The sequence below is a fragment of the Anas platyrhynchos genome, chromosome 22 (genome assembly GCF_047663525.1).
Source record: "Anas platyrhynchos isolate ZD024472 breed Pekin duck chromosome 22, IASCAAS_PekinDuck_T2T, whole genome shotgun sequence".
Lineage (NCBI taxonomy): Eukaryota > Metazoa > Chordata > Aves > Anseriformes > Anatidae > Anas > Anas platyrhynchos.
In genome coordinates this window covers 7937315-7955844 of record NC_092608.1, presented here as the reverse complement: position 1 = coordinate 7955844, position 18530 = coordinate 7937315, and the positions used below count along the sequence as shown (strand labels likewise).

Below are 18530 nucleotides of genomic sequence, written 5' to 3'. Positions count from 1 at the left end.
AAAGGCTGTACAGCCCCATCCCGGAGGAGAGGCAGGGCTGGGTGGGCAGCGGGGTAGGCTGGCGACAGGTCCAACAGGTAGGCCCCGAGGGAGGCAGCCAGTGGCACCAAGGCTGGCTGGAGGCCGGTAACAAGTGGTGTACCCCAGGGACCAATACTGTGTCCCATCCTGTTTAATGTCTTCATTAACTATCTGGACACTGGGGTAGAGTTTGCAGCTGACACAGAACTGAGGGGAGCAGCGGATACACCAGGAGGTGGTGCTGCCATCCAGAGGGACCTGGGCAGGCTGGAGAAATGGGCCGCGGGAACCTCCTGAAGTTGAACCAGGAGAAGAAGCTCAAGGGCCTGCATCTGGGAACAACCCCAGCACCGGGACATGCTGGGGACACCCAGTGGACGACAGCTTGGCAGGGAAGGACCTGGTGGGCCTGAAGGGTGCACGGAGGACGGAGCCAGGCCCTGTTCGGCAGTGCCCGGTGCCAGGACAAGGGGCGACGGGACAAACTAGAGCCCGGGCGGTCCCAGCCGAGCACCGGGGAGCCCTCCCATGCTGTGTGGGTGTCGCAGCCCTGGCACGGGCTGCCCAGAGGGGCTGTGGAGTCTCCTCCTTAGAGAGCCTCTGCAGCTGCCTGGGCACGGGCCTGGGCACCCTGCTGCGGGCGGCCCTGCTGGGGCCAGGACAAGATGGAGCCGGGGGACCCCCAGCCCCTCTGTGCTTCTGTGGGTAGGTGCTGTCCTTTCCTCTCTCAGAGGAGAAAAGGGGAAAGGTGTAATTGCTGTTTTTCTCCACAAGATGGTTCTCAGAAGACTGAAGCAGCAGAGACATAGGATCCAAATACCACGTAGGGCTCAAGGCCAATGCTTTCATCATAGCTCTCCCAAAGCAAAACAATGTGATAAACAACACAGCAAATGGCAAACATGGAAAACAGTCATTAACATTTCTGGGGGGTTGTTGCATAGAATCACAGAATATCTCAACTTGGAAGGGACCCACAAGGAACACCAAATCCAGCTCCCGGCTCCACACAGGACCACCCAAAATTCAGACCCTGTGTCTGATGGCATTGTCCAAACGATTCTTGAACTCTGGCACACTTGGTGCTGTGACTATGTCCCTGGGGAGCCTGTCCTTGTGTCCGACCACCTCTTGGTGAAAAACCTTTTCCTGATATCCAGCCTGACCCTCTCCTATCCCAGCTCCATGCCGTTCCCTTGGGTCCTGTCACTGTCACCAGAGAGAAGAGATCAGCACAGCAGGACGATCCCTTCCATTGCCAGCCAGCAATGCCGTGCCTGAAGCACCCTAGTATATAGCCAGCCCTCCTGGCTGCCAGGGCACACTGCTTGCTCAGATTCAACTTGCCTTTGACCAGAACCATCTGACCAGATATGACCAGAACCACCCTTTCTGCAGGGCTGATCTCCAGCCTCTCGTTCCCCACCTGTACGTGTAGCCAGGGCTGCCCCTTTCCAGGTGCAGAATCCAGTGCTTGCTCTTTCTGAACTTCATGTGGATGGTGATTGCCCAGCCCTCTAATTTATCAAGATCTCTTAGTAAGGCCTCTCTAGCCTCAAGGGAATCAACAGCTCCTCTCAGTTTAGTATCATCTGCAAGCTTACGTAGTATTTGAGTCCTACGTCCAGCTAACCTACTAAAACATCAGAGAAAACTGGCCCTAAAACCAAGCCCTCCTTGCCCTTGTATGGCAAGAAAGGGATTCAGCACCAGAACAGAGGAGGAAATGCATACGTCAGCACCCAAAGTAAATACACACCAGCACCACGATGCACAGGAGCCAATCCAGGAACAACTTCCCCAGCCAGGTGCAACAGCCCCAAGTGTGATATGACGCACTCCAAACAAACCTGCTGTTATCACACACCCTTCGAGCCCCACATTGGGCAACAGAAGAGGCGCTTGGGGGTCAGCCCTGGTAGAGAGCTCGGCACCCCCCAGGCCACAGCTCAGTTCTCAGTGCAGCGTGGTCACACACCACGAGCGTAGCACCGCATGATCTGCCAGGAAGAGAGTAACCTCTGCTCTGGGCAGGCCCAGTATGTGAGCCCATTGCAAGCTGGTTGCAAACCCATTGCAAGCCCCTTGCAAGTTTATCAGGAGCCCATTGCACAACTGTTACAAGCTCATTGCAAGCCTGTTGCAAGCTTATTGTCAGCCTAGTAGAAGCCCCTTGCTAGCGCCTTTCAGGTCCACTGCAAGCCCCTTGCTAGCCCATTGCACCCCCAGCACCGAGGCAAGGGGGGAGGCTGGGAAGCGAGGCTCAGAGCCAGGATCAAAGAAACCACGATGTGCGCAGGGAGAGGCTCAGGCCTCCCCGGACTGAATTTTCCAGCCTGGGCTCCCCTCCCTTCTGGTTCACGTTACTTGGAGGCTGTGGGGCCTCGTTGATCCCAGGAAGGAGCCTTGCTGCCCGGCCTCCTCGGCGCAGCCCCACGCAGGCATCACACCTTGAGGGCCCCGCGCTGTAGGGGCTTCCCACCCCCTGCCTTCAGCCAACCCTTTAATCCACCGCTTTTGCAGCTGTTTTTCCTTAAACCGCGGAAAGCAAAGCTAAGGGCAGCGGTGGCTGACGCAGAGCTCTTCCCAGGATTACTTGAAGCAAAACCTCTCCCCGGATGGCCCAAAACAAGAGACATCGCTGGGAAACATCACCGGCTGGAGGCAACGGGAGGAAGGTGTACCTATCTAGAGCCTCCAGACATCAGCTCCATTGGACAGTCAAAGCCTTATTGCTCTTGGGAAGAGCTTTATTAAAAGCCTGGCTCGCACACAGCCGCAGATGCTTGCAGAGATGCAATTTGGATCGATCTGCAGTGAGGCTGGGTGCTCTTTCCCCAGCTGAGCAGGCTCCAGCTGCAAAGCACAGGCGATTGTCCCTGCTCAGGGAGCTGGGAGCATCACAGGGATGTTCAGAAACACTTGGTGGCTGATGAGGATTTGAGCACTTTGATGGGTTTGCAGTGCTAGAGCACCCTCAATGCCCACCCTGCTTTGCAGGTGGGTATTCAAAAATCAGGACCAGGGATCTGGCTTCCTGAAACTTGCTAAATTGTTTTGCCTCCAGTCAAAACATTGAGACACTTAACACTTACTGATGGAGGCCCAAAACATCGAGGAGACATTTAACACTTACTGATAGAGGCCATTGCAAGCTCAATAAAGGCCCATTGCAAATCCATTGCAAACCCATTGCAAGGGTGGGTTGCTATCAGTTCCCTATATCCCATCCTGTTGAGTCCAAGCCCCCAGTTTGCCAGTCTGCATCATCTGTTGAATTAACTTTAATTAAACCTTTCTTTCTTTTTTTTTTAACAGCCAGGCTGATGTTGTGGGGGATTGGTGCCCCGAGGCACGAGACCCAGCGTTTGTCTCTCCCCACAAGCTTCACCCAGGGGACTGAGCCTGCCCAAGGGGCATGGACCAGCCCAGGGCCTTGCCAGGAATTTGTTAAATCCAAAGTAACTAAAAAAAAAAAGGGGGGGGGGGGGGGGGGGAGCAAGAAGAGGGCAGAGCAGAGGAATTAAGTTGCCTTTTCACAGCCCAGCTGTGCTCCCACTGCCAGATGTTGGAAAAACGATGGATGCCCAAAAAGTCAAAAGAGAAAATAAAATCTCTTCTTTCTGCTTCCCGCTTGCAGAGCCCGTGGGCTGGCCAGGGGCCTTATCCCATCACTCCCAACCCCGCCGGCTCAGCAGAGCCCACCGACAGCCTCGCTGGGCCTCTCAGCCTCATTAGGGCTCATTAACAAAGCGTCAGTCTCACTGCAGTCATGGGGGCTGCTGTCCCGAGCTGTCAGTACCCATTAGGAGCTGGGTCCCGTGGGCTGGGAACTGGACGGGGCTGGGAGGATCAAAGGCAACGGGTGTCCGGCTCCAGCCGGGCAGAATAATTTAATAGAGTGGCTTACCCGTCTTTTTTATAATTCTTTTTTTTTTCTATTACCTTTTTTTTTTTTTTTTCTCTTTGCTATTACCAGTGTCGATTCTGCCTGTGAAACCTTTGCTGCAGTCCCTCAGCCAGCCCCTCTGCCAGCCCCTCCATCCTCTCCTTTCTTCCCACCACTGCAACCCTCTCCCCAGTACTGCAATCTGGGGAATTCTTGTTCAAGTGCTTTCAGGATAGCAACAAAACATCCTGCTTAAGTACAGGCTCAAACTCTGTTGGGGAAGGCTTATTATTTTTTAGGAAAAAAATAAAAATAAAAATCTGACCATACTGAAACCTCTTCTCAGGCATATTTTGTCCAGACGGTGCTGGAAGAATCAGGGAGAACGGGGTCACCAGTTTTACAGAGTGAGAAAATCTTTGCTAGGACAGTTTTCTCAGGGTGTTCAAGTACCAGAAGTGAAAATCCCTCACTCCTGTAAACTCATCGGTGCTCATGCTGCTGCTGGGGCCCTCACTGGGGTGTATTGTACGTTTCAGTGCCCTGGGAGCAATGCAAAATGTATTGATGCTAAATGCACCAACGCTAAATGCCCCACTGATGCTGAATGCCTTGGCATGCACAAGGGCACAGAAAAGTCCCCAGAAGCATCAGGCTCACCCTGCCTTGACGTGCTGGAGAAAACTCCCATTGCACCAACCAGGTGCAATGTGATTTCTGCCACCTCGCTGCACAGCCTGGCAGCATATGGGGTCAGGACACATCGGCCAAACCAAGAGCACTGGCTCCCTTCAGGGGTCAGGACCCCCGTCCCCCCTCCACTGCAAAGTCCCACCGCCGTCCTCTGCCACCCCTAATCCTCCTGAACAAAGGGAGCTTCTAAATGAACTGGCACGATTTAAATAAGACACAGCGGGATCGAGGGAGGTGATGTAGGGGGTTCCTGGCGCTGGGATCCCCAGCCGAAAAGCAGGGCGCAAATCCAAGCCGCTCACTCCAATTTGGGTTGGTGGGTATGCAAAGAGGAGATGGGGCAGTGCTTAAGGCTGGTAAATTAAGGGTGTAATGGCAGGGAGATAAACACACCCCTCTGAGACAGGCCGACACGGCCAGACATGGGGTGGTTTGGGACAGACAGACGGACGGATGGACCAGTGTTGGCAGCGTGGGGCTGGAGAGGGGCTGGAGCTGACACCAAGTGGATGGAAGCTGAAATTTCTGCTCGGTGAAAGGAAACGGGAGGCTCGAGGTAAAAGCAGGGGGACTGCAAGAAAACTCCCCCGCTGGCAACAGCGCTCATGACCCACTTAAGTTGTACAAAAAAAATAATAATAAAAAAAGCAAGTTTTGGCCGCACAGAGCCCTGAAGACAAGCTCTCCTCTCCTGCAGCCTGTCCTTGCAGATGTTTCATCCACGCGTTGGGTTGGAGCACCCCTAAAAAGGATCTGGGGGGGATTTTATTGCCACCACTGAGCCCCCTTCAGTGCCGGCAGTTGCCAAACTTCCCAAGGGCTCCAGGACCCAGGGGGTTTCCGCCTCTTCCAGCCCCCCGCCGGCATCCAGAACAAGCCGGGGACAGAGGCGTAGGCTTGAGGCGAGCTGCGTCACCGGGCGATTTCCTTTGGAAAAATACCTGAATTCATGGCAAAAAAAAAAAAAAATAAAACAACCCCCCAGAGGCAACTGGGCAGCTTGCATAACCCGCCCAGCCCCTTTCCTTGCGTTCCTGCCCTGCCCTGGAGCCCTTCTAGCAGCGCCGTGGGCGGCCGGGGGCTTTGCAGGGGGGCAGTGCTTTGGGGATGATGGTGCTCTGGGGATGCTGCTAGGAACCGCTGCGACCCTTGGGGAGGAAGGATTTGGGAGCAATTTGATTGGAAAAAGGGGTCAGGCAAAATGCAAGCCCTGGGAAGGGCGGTGACCCCTGTGCCACATCCCAGGCGGACGCAAGGGATGGGTGCGAGTCAACCCAAGGGGCTTCGGGACGCCCATGGCACCAGAGGGCAGGGGCAGAGCCCCCTTAAACCCCCCCCAGAACGTGAATCGGGGTCCCGGTGGCACCGCGAGCCCACCCGGGCAGTGCAGGGCCCGCAGGTAGGAGGATGTGAGCCAGCTCCATCGCCAGGCCTTGCTCCCACCGGGAAATATCCGGCCCCATTGTTTGCGGGGATGCGCCACGTCCGCGCTTTGTTCCCCCCGGCGCCCACCCACTCCTCAATATCCACACAAATATTTGTGCCCGCCGAGCCCACGCATGGGGCGGCTGGGCCACACCTCGCCGAGAAACCCTCCTCCTCCTCCACCCCCCGAGCTTTCAGGCCAAACGCAGCATTTTTTTTTATTTATTTTTATTATTTTTTTTTAACATCCCCTTGCGTCTGGAGGGAAATTTCCTCCTGGAAACCCAGCCCTCCGTATGTTTGGAGGCTGAATGGCCACCCCGCTGGGTGGAAACAATGAGGATTTCTGCTTAAAAGCTTTTCCTGCCTGGCTCCCCAGTGCGAGCACGGGAAGAGCGTGGCGGGAGCGCGGTGCCGGTGGCCGTGCCGCGGGTGCGACGTCGGCACGCGGGGCCCAGCCCGGTCCCAGCTCGCTCCTGCACCCAAGGGATGCTGGCCTTGCACGGGGCCCATCAGGGTGACCCCAAAACGTGGAGGTGAAGCCATCGCCTTTTTGGGTTGGAAAGCACCCGTTTTGGGCCACCATCTGCTACAGAGCGGTTTTATGTGCGGGTGCTGGTGGGGTCCCGGAGGTGCTCCCTGCTGCTGGGCGCTGCTTGTGCAGGGAAGGGGGCAAAAAAAAAAAAAAAAAAAAAAAAAATAAAATAAAATAAAATAAAATAAAATAAAATAAAAAATAAAATAAAATAAAATAAAATAAAATAAAATAAAATAAAATAAAATAAAATAAAAAATAAAATAAAATAAAAAATAAAATAAAATAAACGGGGGGGAGAAAGGGAGAAAAAAGGAGAAGGGCTCCTTGTGCCGCCCCGAGCCGGGCATGGCAGGGCGGGCATCGCCCCCTCCTGGCGGCTGCAGCGAAGCCCGGGGGGGGGTCCCGGCCCCCGGTGGCAGCCTCGGGCTGGGTGGGAGCCCCCGCACCCTGTGCGGCCCCCCGGGAGCCGCCAAGCCGCCAGTGCCTGCTGCAAGCCCTGAGCCGCAGACGCAGAACTGAGCCCCCCCTGCCAATCCCGGTGCCCCCCCGCAAACCTCGCCCCCCCCCCCCCCGCCCCCTCAGCTCCCGGGGCAGCGCGCGGGCAGCCCCGCCCCCGTTGCCATGGCGACCCGACCCCCCACCCCCACCCTCCCGTCCCGTTGCCATGGCGGGCGCGAGGCGCGGGGGGGGGGCGTGTCCGGGCCGGGCCGGCCGGGCGCCGATTGGACGCGCGGAGCACGTGACATGCAAATGAGCCGCGGCCGCCCTCCGCCCCCAGGCAGCGCCCGGCCCCGCCCCGCCCCGCCCGGCCCCGCCCCCTCCCCGCCGGGCCCCGCCCCCCTCCGCCGCCGGCCCCGCCCCTCCCGCCGGCCCCGCCCCGCCCCCGCCGGCCCGCGCGGCCGCAGCCCCCGGAGGCGCCTCCGTCATGGCCGGCGGGAGCCGCTCGGCCCGGGCCGCGGGGCCGCAGGTACCGGGACCGCCGCGCCGCGCCTCGGGGCCCCGGCGGCTTTGTCTGGTCCGGGGAGGCGGCGGGGAGGGGTTGGGAGCGACCGGGACCGGGAGGGGGGGGGGCGGGACCGGGCCGCGCCGCGCACGCGTCCGTGTGGCCGCGGGGCCGCCGCCGCCGCCGTGCCTCAGTTTCCCCCCGCCCGCCCCGGCACGGCCCCGGCCGCCGGCAGCGCCCCGCGGGCACCGGCAGCGCCGCCCCGCCCCCCTCCTCTCCCCCCTCCCCGGCTCCCCCCGCCCGCCGCCCCCCCCGGGTCCTCCCTCCCCCCCCCTTCCTCCGGTCCCCTCCGCACCCCGGTTTCGCCTCCCGCCGGGGAGGCTCCGGGGCCCGAAGCGGGGGTCCTGGGGGCGCCCCTCGGTGTGGTTCCAGCTCCGGCAGGGCCCAGTGCGGCCGCCCCCAAACCGTCACCCCCTGCCCGGTGCCGGTGGCGGTGTCCCCGAGGCCCCGGTGCCACCGGGACCGGCACCCGCTGCTCAGCAGCCGGACGAGGCAGCGCAGCCGCTCAGCACGGAGCACGGAGCGCGGTTCCCGCCCAGGCGGCGTCGAGACCGGCACACGGCGGACACGTGGCAGCGAGCGGAGCTGGGGAGCCACACGAGGCGACGTGGCCCTGCGGCGGTGACACCGGGAGGAAGCGGCAGCGGGGACAGCGACACCGGCCGTGGAGCAGGGATGGGCCTCGGGAGCCGTGCCCGGGCACCGTGGCACCGGAGCCACGCGCTGGCGGCGTCCCCGTGAGCGTCGGGGCAGCGGCGCCCTCCGGGGATGCGGCGCTGCGGGCAGCCAGGCGCCACCGAAGCCGGGACACGGCGCTGCTGCCGCATCCCCTGGACCTGGCACCGGGGCACGGTGCCGGGTTGTGTCTGTGCCGTGCCATGGCGTGGCCAACGGGGTCACCTGCTGTGGCCACCAGGGCCACCCGCCGTGGCCACTGTGGCCGCTGTCCATGGTGGAGCACCCGGTGCCGCTGTCCCTGGTGCTGGCCATGGCACCCGCCCTGGTGGCGCCCACCGTGGTGGCACCTCCAGGGGCTCGGCCGGGACGTGTGGCGGGGCCACCACCGGGCAGGTGGCCGGAGGCCTCTTGGCACCTCTGGGAGTGCCAGAACGCGGTGGCTGTGAGTGGAGGCGGTGGAGCCACCGTGTCCCGGTGGCCATGGCCTGGTGGCGTGGGCATGGGGCTGGCACCGACTGGGGCCGCGGTGGTGCTGGAGGTGCTGGAGCTGCTCCTGCTCCGTCCTGCTGCTGCCCTGGGACCTCCCTGCGGCCTTGACAGCACCCAGCGCCCTCCGTCCCTGTCCTCCTCCTGCCCTTCCATCCCTCCCGTCCGTCCCTTGCCCACTTCCTTCTGTCCTTCCCTTTGTCCCCTCCATCCATCCTTTCCTTCTTCGTTTCCTCTCCTTCCACCCCTTCTCTCCCCCGTCCTCCCCTCCCACCCTTCGGCCCTTTCCTTCCCTGCTCCCTGCTGCCCTCCCCTCCCCGCACCCTGTGCCACTCCTGTCCTGTCATCCCTCTGTCCTTCCTTCCCCCATTCGGACATTTCCTACTTCTGTCTGTCCTTCCTTCCCTCCCTCCCTCCCTTCGTCTTTATCCGTCCTTCCTTCTATGCTTTTCCTCCTTCCTTCCACCCCTGTCCCAGTTCCTTCCTCCCTTCTGTACTTCCATCCCGTCCCCTCTGTCCGTCCGTCCCTGCCCCCCTCTGTACTTTCGTCCATCCCTGCCTTTTTTGTCCGTCCCTCTTCCCTCGCTCCCTTCATCCCTTTCTTACCTCCTTCTCCCCACCCTCCCGCCCTCCTTTTGTCCCCTTCCTCTCTCCCCCGTCCCTCAGTCTGTCCTTCCTTCTCTCCTTCCCTCCCTTTGTCCCTTCCCTCCCATCCGTCTGTCCGTTTGTTCCTTTCCTCCGTCTGTCATTCTGTCTTTCCTTGTCCTTCCCTTCGCCCCTTTCCCATTTCCTCCTGTCTGTCCTTCTGTCTGTCCTCCCCCCTCAGCCCATGGCTACATCCATCCACCTTTCCCTCCCTTCCTCTCTCTGCTTCCTCCCGTCCCTTCCCTACTTCCTTCCGTCCCCGTCCCTTTGTCCCTTACGTCTGTCCCTCCATTCCTTCTGGCTGTTCTTCCTCCCTTCATCTCCTTCCTTCCTCCCTCCCTTCCCCACTTCCATCTGTCCATCCCTCCCATCCTTCTTCCATCCCTCCTTCCACCCGTCCCTCCATCCCTTCCGACTCCTGTCCCCATCCCTCCTGTCCTTTGTCCCTTTCCTGCTTCCTTCTTTCCTTCTCTCCCTCCCCTCATCCCTTCCCTTCCTGTCCGGGCTTCCCATCCGTCACTCTGTCTGTCCTCCCCCTTCCCTTCCTTCTGTCCTTTACATCCTCCCCACATCCCTTTCCTCCATCCCGCCATCCGTCCGGCCCTCCATCCTTCCTTCCCCTCACCATTCCCACTCCTCTCCATCTTTCTGTCCATCCTTCCTTCTGCCCGTCCTTCCCTCCGTCCCCTCAGCACTTTTCCCTTTCCCCCAGTGCCTGGAGGCTCGTCCCGTCCCTGTCTGTGTCCCGTCCCCTCCTCGTCCCATCCCGTCCCTGTCCCATTCCCGTCCCATCCCGCCACTCAGGCAGGATGCAGCCGGGGCGCGCTGGTGGCACCCCCAGGATGGGGGCACCCAGACACTGGGGGCTGGGGGGCCTCCGGAGCCCTGGAGGCTCCTGCCCAGATCTGCGGGGGGCTGAGGGGAAGAGGAGCAGTGGGAGCCTCGGCGCTTGGCTCTGTCCGTCCCTCTGTCCCTCCATCCAGCCCTGTGTCCCTCTGTCCCGCCGCCCGCCCTCCATCCCAGCTACCCTGAGGCTGCCCCCAGCGCCCCGGCACCGCTCCCCCAGCCCCAGCCGCGTGAACCGGGAACCCCTGGGGGCCCCCCCGGCCCCCAGCCGGGCCTGGGGGCAGGAAGCAGCAGGGAGGGGGCTGGGATCCCCGCCACCACCTTTGCAGTGCCGCCTCGCCGCAGGAAGGCACCGGGAGCGGGGCGGAGGCGCGAGGCTGGGGGGGACCCCAGCTGGCACCCTTGGGCCCCCCACCCCGGGGATCCGCGCTGGGAGGTGCCTCCCTCACCCTTCTCCGTCTCCACCCAGCTCTAGCCTGACCCCGCCGCCTCGCGCGGCCCCGGCCGGCCACCATGGAGAACGAGCAGCTCCCAGCGCCCCCGCAGCCGCCCTCCAGCAGCGCCAGCGGCACCGGCACGACGCCCAGCAGCACCGGCACCGGCCGCCCGCCCGCCCCCCAGATCTCCGTCTACAGCAGCATCCCTGACCGCCAGACCGTCCAGGTAGGGTGGCGGCCAGCAGGAAGATACCCGAAATATTTAGGAAGCCGTTCGGGAATTTGATTTGGGAATGCGTTCCGGAATCAGAACGTGGGAAACAAACCCAAAAACGGGGCCGGGTCGGGCTTGGAGCAGGTCAGGTCCGGCACTGGGTTCAGAACAGAGAAACCCCCGGGCGCTGGGGGGGTCCTGGTTAAAGGGCGACGCTTCCCGGCGTCACGGAGGGGGCCGGGGGCAGGGTGGGCGTTTTGGAGACGCCGCCGCCGCCCCGCAGGTGATCCAGCAGGCGCTGCACCGGCAGCCCAACACAGCGGCGCAGTACCTGCAGCAGATGTACGCCGCGCAGCAGCAGCACCTGATGCTGCAGACGGCCGCCCTGCAGCAGCAGCACCTCACCAGCGCCCAGCTCCAGAGCCTGGCGGCCGTGCAGCAGGTACGGCGCCCCCCTCGCCCCCACCCGGCACGCCGCAGGGGCACCCATGGGTGCTGTGGTTTCGGTGACGCTTTGCTCCTTCTCCCGCAGGCCAGCCTGGCGGCCAACAGGCAGAGCGGCTCCTCGGGTGCCAACGGCACTCAGGCGGCACCGGCGCAGCAGCCCACGGTGAGTCCCCGGCCCCGTAAACCCCGCTGCCCTGGCACGGCCCCCCCCGGCCCAGCAGCCCGGCCTTCTCCCGCCGCCCCCCTCTTTGCAGATCAACCTGGCGACGTCGCCAGCGGCCGCCCAGCTCCTGAACCGGGCGCAGAGCGTCGCCCCCGGCGCGTCGGGCATCGCGCAGCAAGCTGTGCTGCTGGGCAACGCCGCCTCGCCCGCCCTCACCGCCAGCCAGGCCCAGATGTACCTGCGGGCACAGATGGTAAGAGGCGCCCTGCCCCATGGCGCTGGGGGGTGGCCGGGACCCACGGGGTGGCCGGCAGCGTGCCACGGGGCTGCCAGGACCCATAGGGTACCTGCAGGAGCTTGGCACCCACCGTGCAGGAACCTTTAGGATGTGCAAAGGCCCATGGTGAAGGGTGCCCTTTGCCATGCTGTGGGGTGGCCTGGACACAGTGGGGTGCCCATCGCTCCGCCATGGGGTAACCAGTCCCTATAGAGAGCCCTTTACCCTGCTGTGGGGTGTCCAGGCTCCATAGGGTGCCTGTCACACTGCTGTGGGGTGCACCCGTAGGGAGCACCTGAGCCCATAGGATGCCCGTGGCACTGCTGGGGGTGCCCAAACACCACAGGGTACCCACACCCTCCTCTGGGGTCTTCAGACCCCATAGGGTGCCCATTGCTCCACCCTGGGGTGTGCAGGCCCCACTGGGCACCTAGGCCCTACAGAGTGTGCCCCACACTGCTGGGGGGTGCCCAGGCTGTGTAGGGCGTCCATCCTATGGGGTTAAGGAGCATTAGACTTCATGGGGTACTTTCACCCTGCTAGGGGTGCCCAGACCCCAATAGACGCCCAGACCCCACAGGGTGCCCCTCGCCCTCACCACGGGGTGCCCAGACTCCAGAGGGTACCCATAGGCCTGTTGTAGGGTGCCTGGCCCCAGGAGGGTGCCCTTTGCCCTGGGCAAGGGGTATCAGACCCCATGGGATGCCTACACCCTATGGGGTGTTCCCCACAGCACTGGGGGTGCCCAGACCCCTCAAGGTACCTCTGATATGGGCAACCATGATCATGTCCCATGCTTCTGCCCCCCCATGAGGATGTTTTGGGGACACACACACGTGTAGGGTGCCACCCCCACGCACTGGGGCCGTGCACCCACTCTTCTCTCCCCCCCAGCTCATCTTCACGCCCACGGGCCCCGTGAGCGCCGTCCGGCCCGAGAGCCCCGCGCCTGCCCCACCACCGGCCCCGCCGCCCGCCCCACCACCCGCCGCCCCCCAGGTGAGCCCCCCGGTGAGGGGATAAGGCCCTCCCGGCACCCCTTTGTCCCTCCTGCCCCTTTGCCAGCTCCCCCCGCTGACCTGCTGCCATTGCAGGTGCACAGCCTGGCGCTGCGCCCCGCCGGCCCCCACCTCCCCGCCCTCGCCATGAAGCCCCCCGGTGGCTCCCCCCGGGCCGCCCCCCCCCGGGTCCCCCCACCTGATACCCCCGGCGACCACCTCAAAAAGGCCGAGGGCCCCGAGGCCCGTACCCACCCCCTGGCCCGCGCCGCCGCCCCCGCAACCACCCACCCGCTCGTCACCCCAGGTAAGGTTCTGCGCCGAGGGGGTGGCAGGGACGTGGGGGGGACACAGAGGGAGAGCAACAGGAAGGGAGGCTGCAGGGCGTTCACCCTGGAGACTAATGGTGGGCCCTGTAGGGCCTGCGCAGGACCTGCAGCTCCTCTGGAAGCCCAGCCCTGGGTGGAGCAAACAGGGCCAGCCTGCGGGGGGTTCACTCTGAAGCCTACTGATGGCCCTCGACTAGAAATCCCGGGTCCAGGGCTGGCGGGGCAGTGAGGCTGCAGGCCAGAGGGGCGAGGAGGTTCCTACCCACAGCTCGCCCACCGGGGTGAAGGCTGCTTGCGCCCTGGGCACCAAGCACCCTGCTGGGGTGACCGAGCCTCGGGGTGCTGTGCTGAGGTGCCCCCCAAAGCGGGGACCCCATCGGGACAGCCTCACCCTGGCCACCAAGCAGCAGGAGCCGGTGCAGCCGCCGGCACCGTTGTCCCGAGGCACCGGGGTGAACGGGTGCCAGGCCGGACGCAGCCTCTGCGGGAGGGGGCCCCAGGCTGAGCCGGGGGAGCCGCGCTGGGGGCGAGGCGCCGGTGACGATGCCGCGGGCCCTGTCCCCACAGCCTACGCCCCACTGCAGCCGCCCCAGTTCCTGCAGCAGCCGCCGAAGCCGATCCAGCAGCAGTTTGTCATCCAGCAGCAGCAGCTAGCGCCCCGCGGGCAGCCCCCCCCGGGGCCGGCCGCCCCCCAGCTCCAGCCGCTGCCCCCCGCCAGCCCCGGCCCGGTGCCCCCACCCAAAGCGGGGGCCAGCCCGGGGGTCCCCCACGGTGCCGGGGCTGATGGCGCTGCCCCCAACGGGCACCCCGGCTGCCACGGGGCCCCTCGCAAGTTCCAGCACGCCTCCGCCGTCATCCTGCAGCTGCAGCCCGCCGGTGCCACGGTGAGGGCCCCCCACCCCCCGGTCCCCCGGTGCCCCCTGCCCGGCTGGCGAGAGCTGGGGGGCACGGGGGGGGTCCCGGTCTGTGCGAGGGGTGCATGGGGGGGCACGCCTGGTGCGGGCAGGTGCACGTGGGTGTGCATGCGGCCCCCCCATACACACGCGTGTGCCCGGGCACTGCCCCGGTCCGGGTGCACAGGGGCACACGGGGGTCCCGCGCCCCCCCGGTGCGTGCATTGCACATGGGCACGACCCACGCGCGGGTGCCCCGTCGGGGTTTGGCACCGTCCCGCCGTGCCCGTGCCCGTGCCCGTGCCCACCCACCGGGCCCCCGCCGCGGTGCCCCGGTGCCGGGGGGGGGGCGCTGACGCTGTCCCCGCCGCAGCCCCCGCTCGGCATCCCCGAGGGCGCCCGCCGGGACCCGCCGCCCGCCGAGAGGAGCGCCGAGAGCCCGCCCGCCGCCCCGCCGCAGCCCCCCGCCCCGCAGCCGCCGCCTCCCGCCGCCCCCCCGGGCCCCGAGGCCCCCCCGGGCGAGCGGCCCCCGGCCCACGGTAAGCGCCGGGGGGGGGCGGGGCCGCGGGGCGAGACCGGGGGCACGGCGCTGGGGAGGCCCCGCCCCCTTTACATAAACCCCGCCCCTCATTTACATAACCACGCCCCCTCCCGAAGCCCCGCCTCTTTCCGTGCCCCTCCCCCGGGGGGTTTCTCCCCCGCCCCGGCGGCGCTGTGCGCATGCGCGCGCTCGTTGGCGGCGGCGGCCAATGGGAGCTCGGGGGCGTGGCCTCGGCCCGGCCCCGCCCCGCCCCGCGCAGCCGCCGCCGCCGCCCCGGCCCGGCCCGGCCCCGCCGCCGCCTTTGTCCCCGCGCCTCCGCCGCCGAGCGCCGCCCGCGCCGCCTTTGTCCCCGCCATGGCGCCGCCGGGGCCGCCGCGCCGCTGAGCGCCGCCGGTGAGTGCCCGCCCGGCCCCGCCCCGCCCCGCCCCGCCGCCACCGCCCCGGCTCGGCCCGGCCCGGCCCGGCCCGGCCCGGCGGGCGCTGACCTCACTTCCGCATCCGCCCCCGGCCCGGAGCCGCCGCGGCCCGGGCGCAGGTAGGGCTGGGGGGGGGCGGCGGGCGGGGCGCGGCCTCGGCGGGGCCCGGGCCCAGGCCGCGGGGGGGGGGCCCTGGCGGCGGCCCCGGGGGTGGGGGGGGGGGAGCGGCGGGGGCGGGGAGGGGGCGGCCGGGGCCCGGTCGCTCGGCGTCAGCGCGGCCCCCCCGGGGCTCCCCCGGGGCTGACGGGCGGCCTCGCCCCCGCAGAGCCGGGCGCCGACCGCGTTCATGCGCAGCCCGACGCCAGCGCTCCCGGCATGACCTCGGGGAACGGGAGCTCTGCCTCCACCGTCGCCGGCGCTGCCCCGCACAATGGTGAGAACAAACCGCCCCAGGCCATAGTGAAGCCCCAGATCCTGACGCACGTTATCGAGGGGTTCGTCATCCAGGAGGGGGCAGAGCCGTTCCCGGTACGCGTGGGCCGCCCGCGGCCTCCTCTTCCTCCTCCTCCTCCTCCTCCTTCCCCGTCGGGGCTCCCGGTGCGCCCCCGCGGCAGGGCCGGGGTCCCCGCTGACGCCCCTCCCGCAGGTGGGACGGTCCTCGCTGCTGGTGGGGAACCTGAAGAAGAAGTATGCGCAGGAGCTGCTGGCCGAGAAACTCCCGCAGCAGGACAACACCACCACCACCGACTCCGAAATGGAGGAGCCCTACATGCAAGGTAGCGCCCGGCCCCCCGAGCCGAGCACAGCGGGGAGGGGGCACCGGCTTCTCCCTCCCTCTCCCCCCCCACCCCCCGTTCCCCGCCCGCGGCTGAGCTGGCTGCGTTTCTCTCTCTGGGTGTCCCTCCGCGCCCCCCAGAATCCAAAGAGGAGGGGAACCCCCCGAAGCTGAAGTGCGAGCTCTGCGGCCGCGTCGACTTCGCCTACAAGTTCAAGCGCTCCAAGCGCTTCTGTTCCATGGCCTGTGCTAAGAGGTAACTCGGGGGCCAGCCCCCTCCCCATGCACCCTTTGGAGGTTCCCCCAGCCCCACTCTCTCACTCTCTCTCCTGTGCAGGTACAATGTGGGGTGCACGAAGCGCGTGGGCTTGTTCCACCCCGACCGCAGCAAGCTGCAGAAACCCGGTGGCCCCCCGCACGGGCGCCGCCGCACTTGCAAGGTGCCCACCCTGAGCAAAGACACCAAGAAGCAGGTGAGGAGGGGGTGGGCGTGACTTGTCCCCAAAGCTGGGGGAGCGCAGGCGGGCGAGCTCCGAGGCCGGTGCTGCCCGGTCGCTCCGTCCTGCAGACGCCGGTTTCTCTCCCGACGGGCTCGGTGCCTCTCTCTGTGACGGCGTCACTGCAGCTCAACCACAGCCAGGAGGACTCGAGCCGCTGCTCGGACAACTCGAGCTACGAGGAGCCGCTGTCCCCCATCTCAGCCAGCTCGTCCACCTCGCGCCGGCGCCAGGGCGACCGCGACCTCGAGCTGCGCGACATGGAGCTGCCTGACATGCACATGCGGGACCTGGCGGGCATCGGGCATCGCTTCCTGCCCAGTGAGCCCAGCAAGTGGAACGTGGAGGACGTCTACGAGTTCATCCGTTCGCTGCCGGGTGAGGAGCAGGGGTAGGAAGGGGTTGGGGGGGGGGGCACAGGTGGTTTTTGGGGTGGTACTGAACGTGGCCACGTCCTCGCAGGCTGCCAGGAGATCGCAGAGGAGTTCAGGGCGCAGGAGATTGACGGGCAGGCGCTGCTGCTGCTGAAGGAGGACCACCTCATGAGCACCATGAACATCAAACTGGGCCCTGCCCTCAAGATCTACGCCCGCATCAGCATGCTCAAGGACTCCTAGAGCCACGGCTGCCGGCCTGCACGAACGCTCCTGGCGGGGTGGGGAGGGGGGACCCGTGCCCCCCCCTCATCCCTGCCCAGTTTGGGGGGCTGCAGGGTGGGATGGGGAGGGAGGGCAGGGGGGGATCCACTTGCTGAGCACAAACAGCCCCAGGGCAGCTCCCCTGCGCCCCGCAGCCAGGCCGGGGTGCAGCTCTGCTGCAGGGGTGTGTACATAGCCCGTAGCGATAGCTTCCCCTTGGGTGTGCCCCGTGGGGTGGCCCCTTCTCCGGCAGGGAGGGCCCCCGCGCCCCCCAGAAAGGCAGGGTGAAGCAGGACGATTGCCTTAATGTGTGGCCCTGCCAGGACCTGACAGGGGGGCTGTAGCCCCCCAAGGGGTGTTTCGGGGTGCCTCGTGGAAAAGGCGTCGCCCCCACCCTGGGCTGTTTTGGGGGCACCTTAGTAGAGGACGGCGGCAGTGGGGGTTCAGCCCCCAAGGCAGGTAAGGACCCCCCCAGCCCTCGCTGTCGCTGCTGCTGGCCACCAGTCTTTCTAAGAAAAGAGAAAAAAAAAAAAAGGAAAAACACAGAAACCACAACCCTTTTTTCCTGTTTTTGTTTTTAATAAACACTGAAAAAAAAAACCAACCCTCCCCCTGCATGCTTTATGTCCTCCTCGCGCCTCGTGGGTGGGTAAACACGGACACGGTACCCCCCAGGGCCTGGGGCTGCCTCTGGCTCTTTGGCCCCCGTGGTTGGGACAGGTGCCACCAGCTGGGGCTGCCCTTCCCTGGCTGTAGGGTGCACAGGAGGGCCTGGTGTCACCTCCATCCTCTGATTGTGTCCTGAGGGTTGGTTTGGGACATCCCTGTTGTGCTTGGCTGGAGATGAGGTGGCTCAGGGCAGACCTCAGTGCTCTGCAACTACCCGAAGGAGCTTGGGGTCGGCCTCTTCTCACAAGTAACCAGCGATGGGACCAGAGGGAACGGCTTCAAGCTGTGCCAGGGGTGGTTCAGGTTGGAAATGAGGAGACGTTTCCACTCAGAAAGCACAGTCAGGCGTTGGGACAGATTGCCCAGGGAGGTGGTAGAGTCACCATCCCTGGGGGTGTTCAAGGAAAGGTTGGACGTGGTGCCTGGGGACAGGATTCAGTGGGTGACAGTGGTGGTAGGGGATGGTTGGACCAGGGGATCGTGGAGATCTCGTCCAATCTTGATGGTTCTGGTTCTATGACAGGAGGACCACGTGGGGCAGGGGACCAGCCCCAGGCGTGCTGCTGGGTGGCACCCTGGAGGTGACCCTGATACCCGGGCTCCTCTCTGGCCCTCGTGTCTCTGCTGGAGCCCAAAATGAAGTTGGGGCCCGAGGGCAGTCAGCTGCCTGCGTCCCTTCCACGGTGCTGGCAGGCCCCAAAATCCCAGTGCCTGGGGCTGCACCTGGGCTGCAGGCCCCCAAATCGTGTGTGCCCTAGACAGGGGGGCCTGGAGCTGGTGTCCTTGGAGCCCGTGGCCATGGTGAGGAGTCCCTGGAGCTGGTGGCTGCGGTAGTGCCGTGTCCCCGGAGCTGGTGGCCATGGAGATGGCAGCCCCAGAGCTGGTGTTCCTTGGGGGGGGGGGGGGGTGCCCATGGTGGCCGTGAGTCCTGGAGCTGGTTCCTGCGTGGTGCCCCAGCAACGCTGGGGGCTCTGTGTGTCCCCACCTCAGCCCCAAGACCTGTAGGGAGCCC

The 18530-nt window shown here is 65.1% G+C and overlaps 1 protein-coding gene across 3 annotated transcripts; it reads left to right on the top strand.

Moving 5' to 3' along the window:
• The first annotated feature begins 7419 nt into the window (after positions 1 to 7419).
• Positions 7420 to 17404, top strand: PHC2 (polyhomeotic homolog 2). Of its 3 annotated transcripts, none has more exons than XM_072026830.1 (15): positions 7420 to 7533; positions 10694 to 10887; positions 11159 to 11317; positions 11408 to 11485; positions 11577 to 11738; positions 12657 to 12761; positions 12857 to 13067; positions 13657 to 13973; positions 14356 to 14521; positions 15265 to 15467; positions 15586 to 15715; positions 15856 to 15970; positions 16052 to 16187; positions 16283 to 16589; positions 16674 to 17404. In XM_072026830.1, exons 2-15 carry the CDS (start codon positions 10738 to 10740, stop codon positions 16826 to 16828), a joined length of 2394 nt encoding a protein of 797 aa, XP_071882931.1. In that variant the 5' UTR covers positions 7420 to 7533; positions 10694 to 10737; the 3' UTR covers positions 16829 to 17404. The 3 variants fall into 3 exon arrangements, with proteins under 3 accessions (XP_071882931.1, XP_071882932.1, XP_071882930.1); XM_072026831.1 differs by having other exon boundaries at positions 15586 to 15717; positions 15837 to 15970; positions 16340 to 16589; XM_072026829.1 differs by having other exon boundaries at positions 15586 to 15717; positions 15837 to 15970.
• Positions 17405 to 18530: the final 1126 nt, after the last annotated feature.

Excerpts from the sequence above, each read along its gene's own strand:
- PHC2 (XM_072026829.1), top strand. The coding sequence starts at position 10,738 with ATGGAGAACGAGCAGCTCCCAGCGCCCCCGCAGCCGCCCTCCAGCAGC. Across the intron at positions 13,068-13,656 it reads CCACCCGCTCGTCACCCCAG|CCTACGCCCCACTGCAGCCG; the intron begins GTAAGGTTCTGC and ends CTGTCCCCACAG. Across the intron at positions 16,188-16,282 it reads GCAAAGACACCAAGAAGCAG|ACGCCGGTTTCTCTCCCGAC; the intron begins GTGAGGAGGGGG and ends TCCGTCCTGCAG.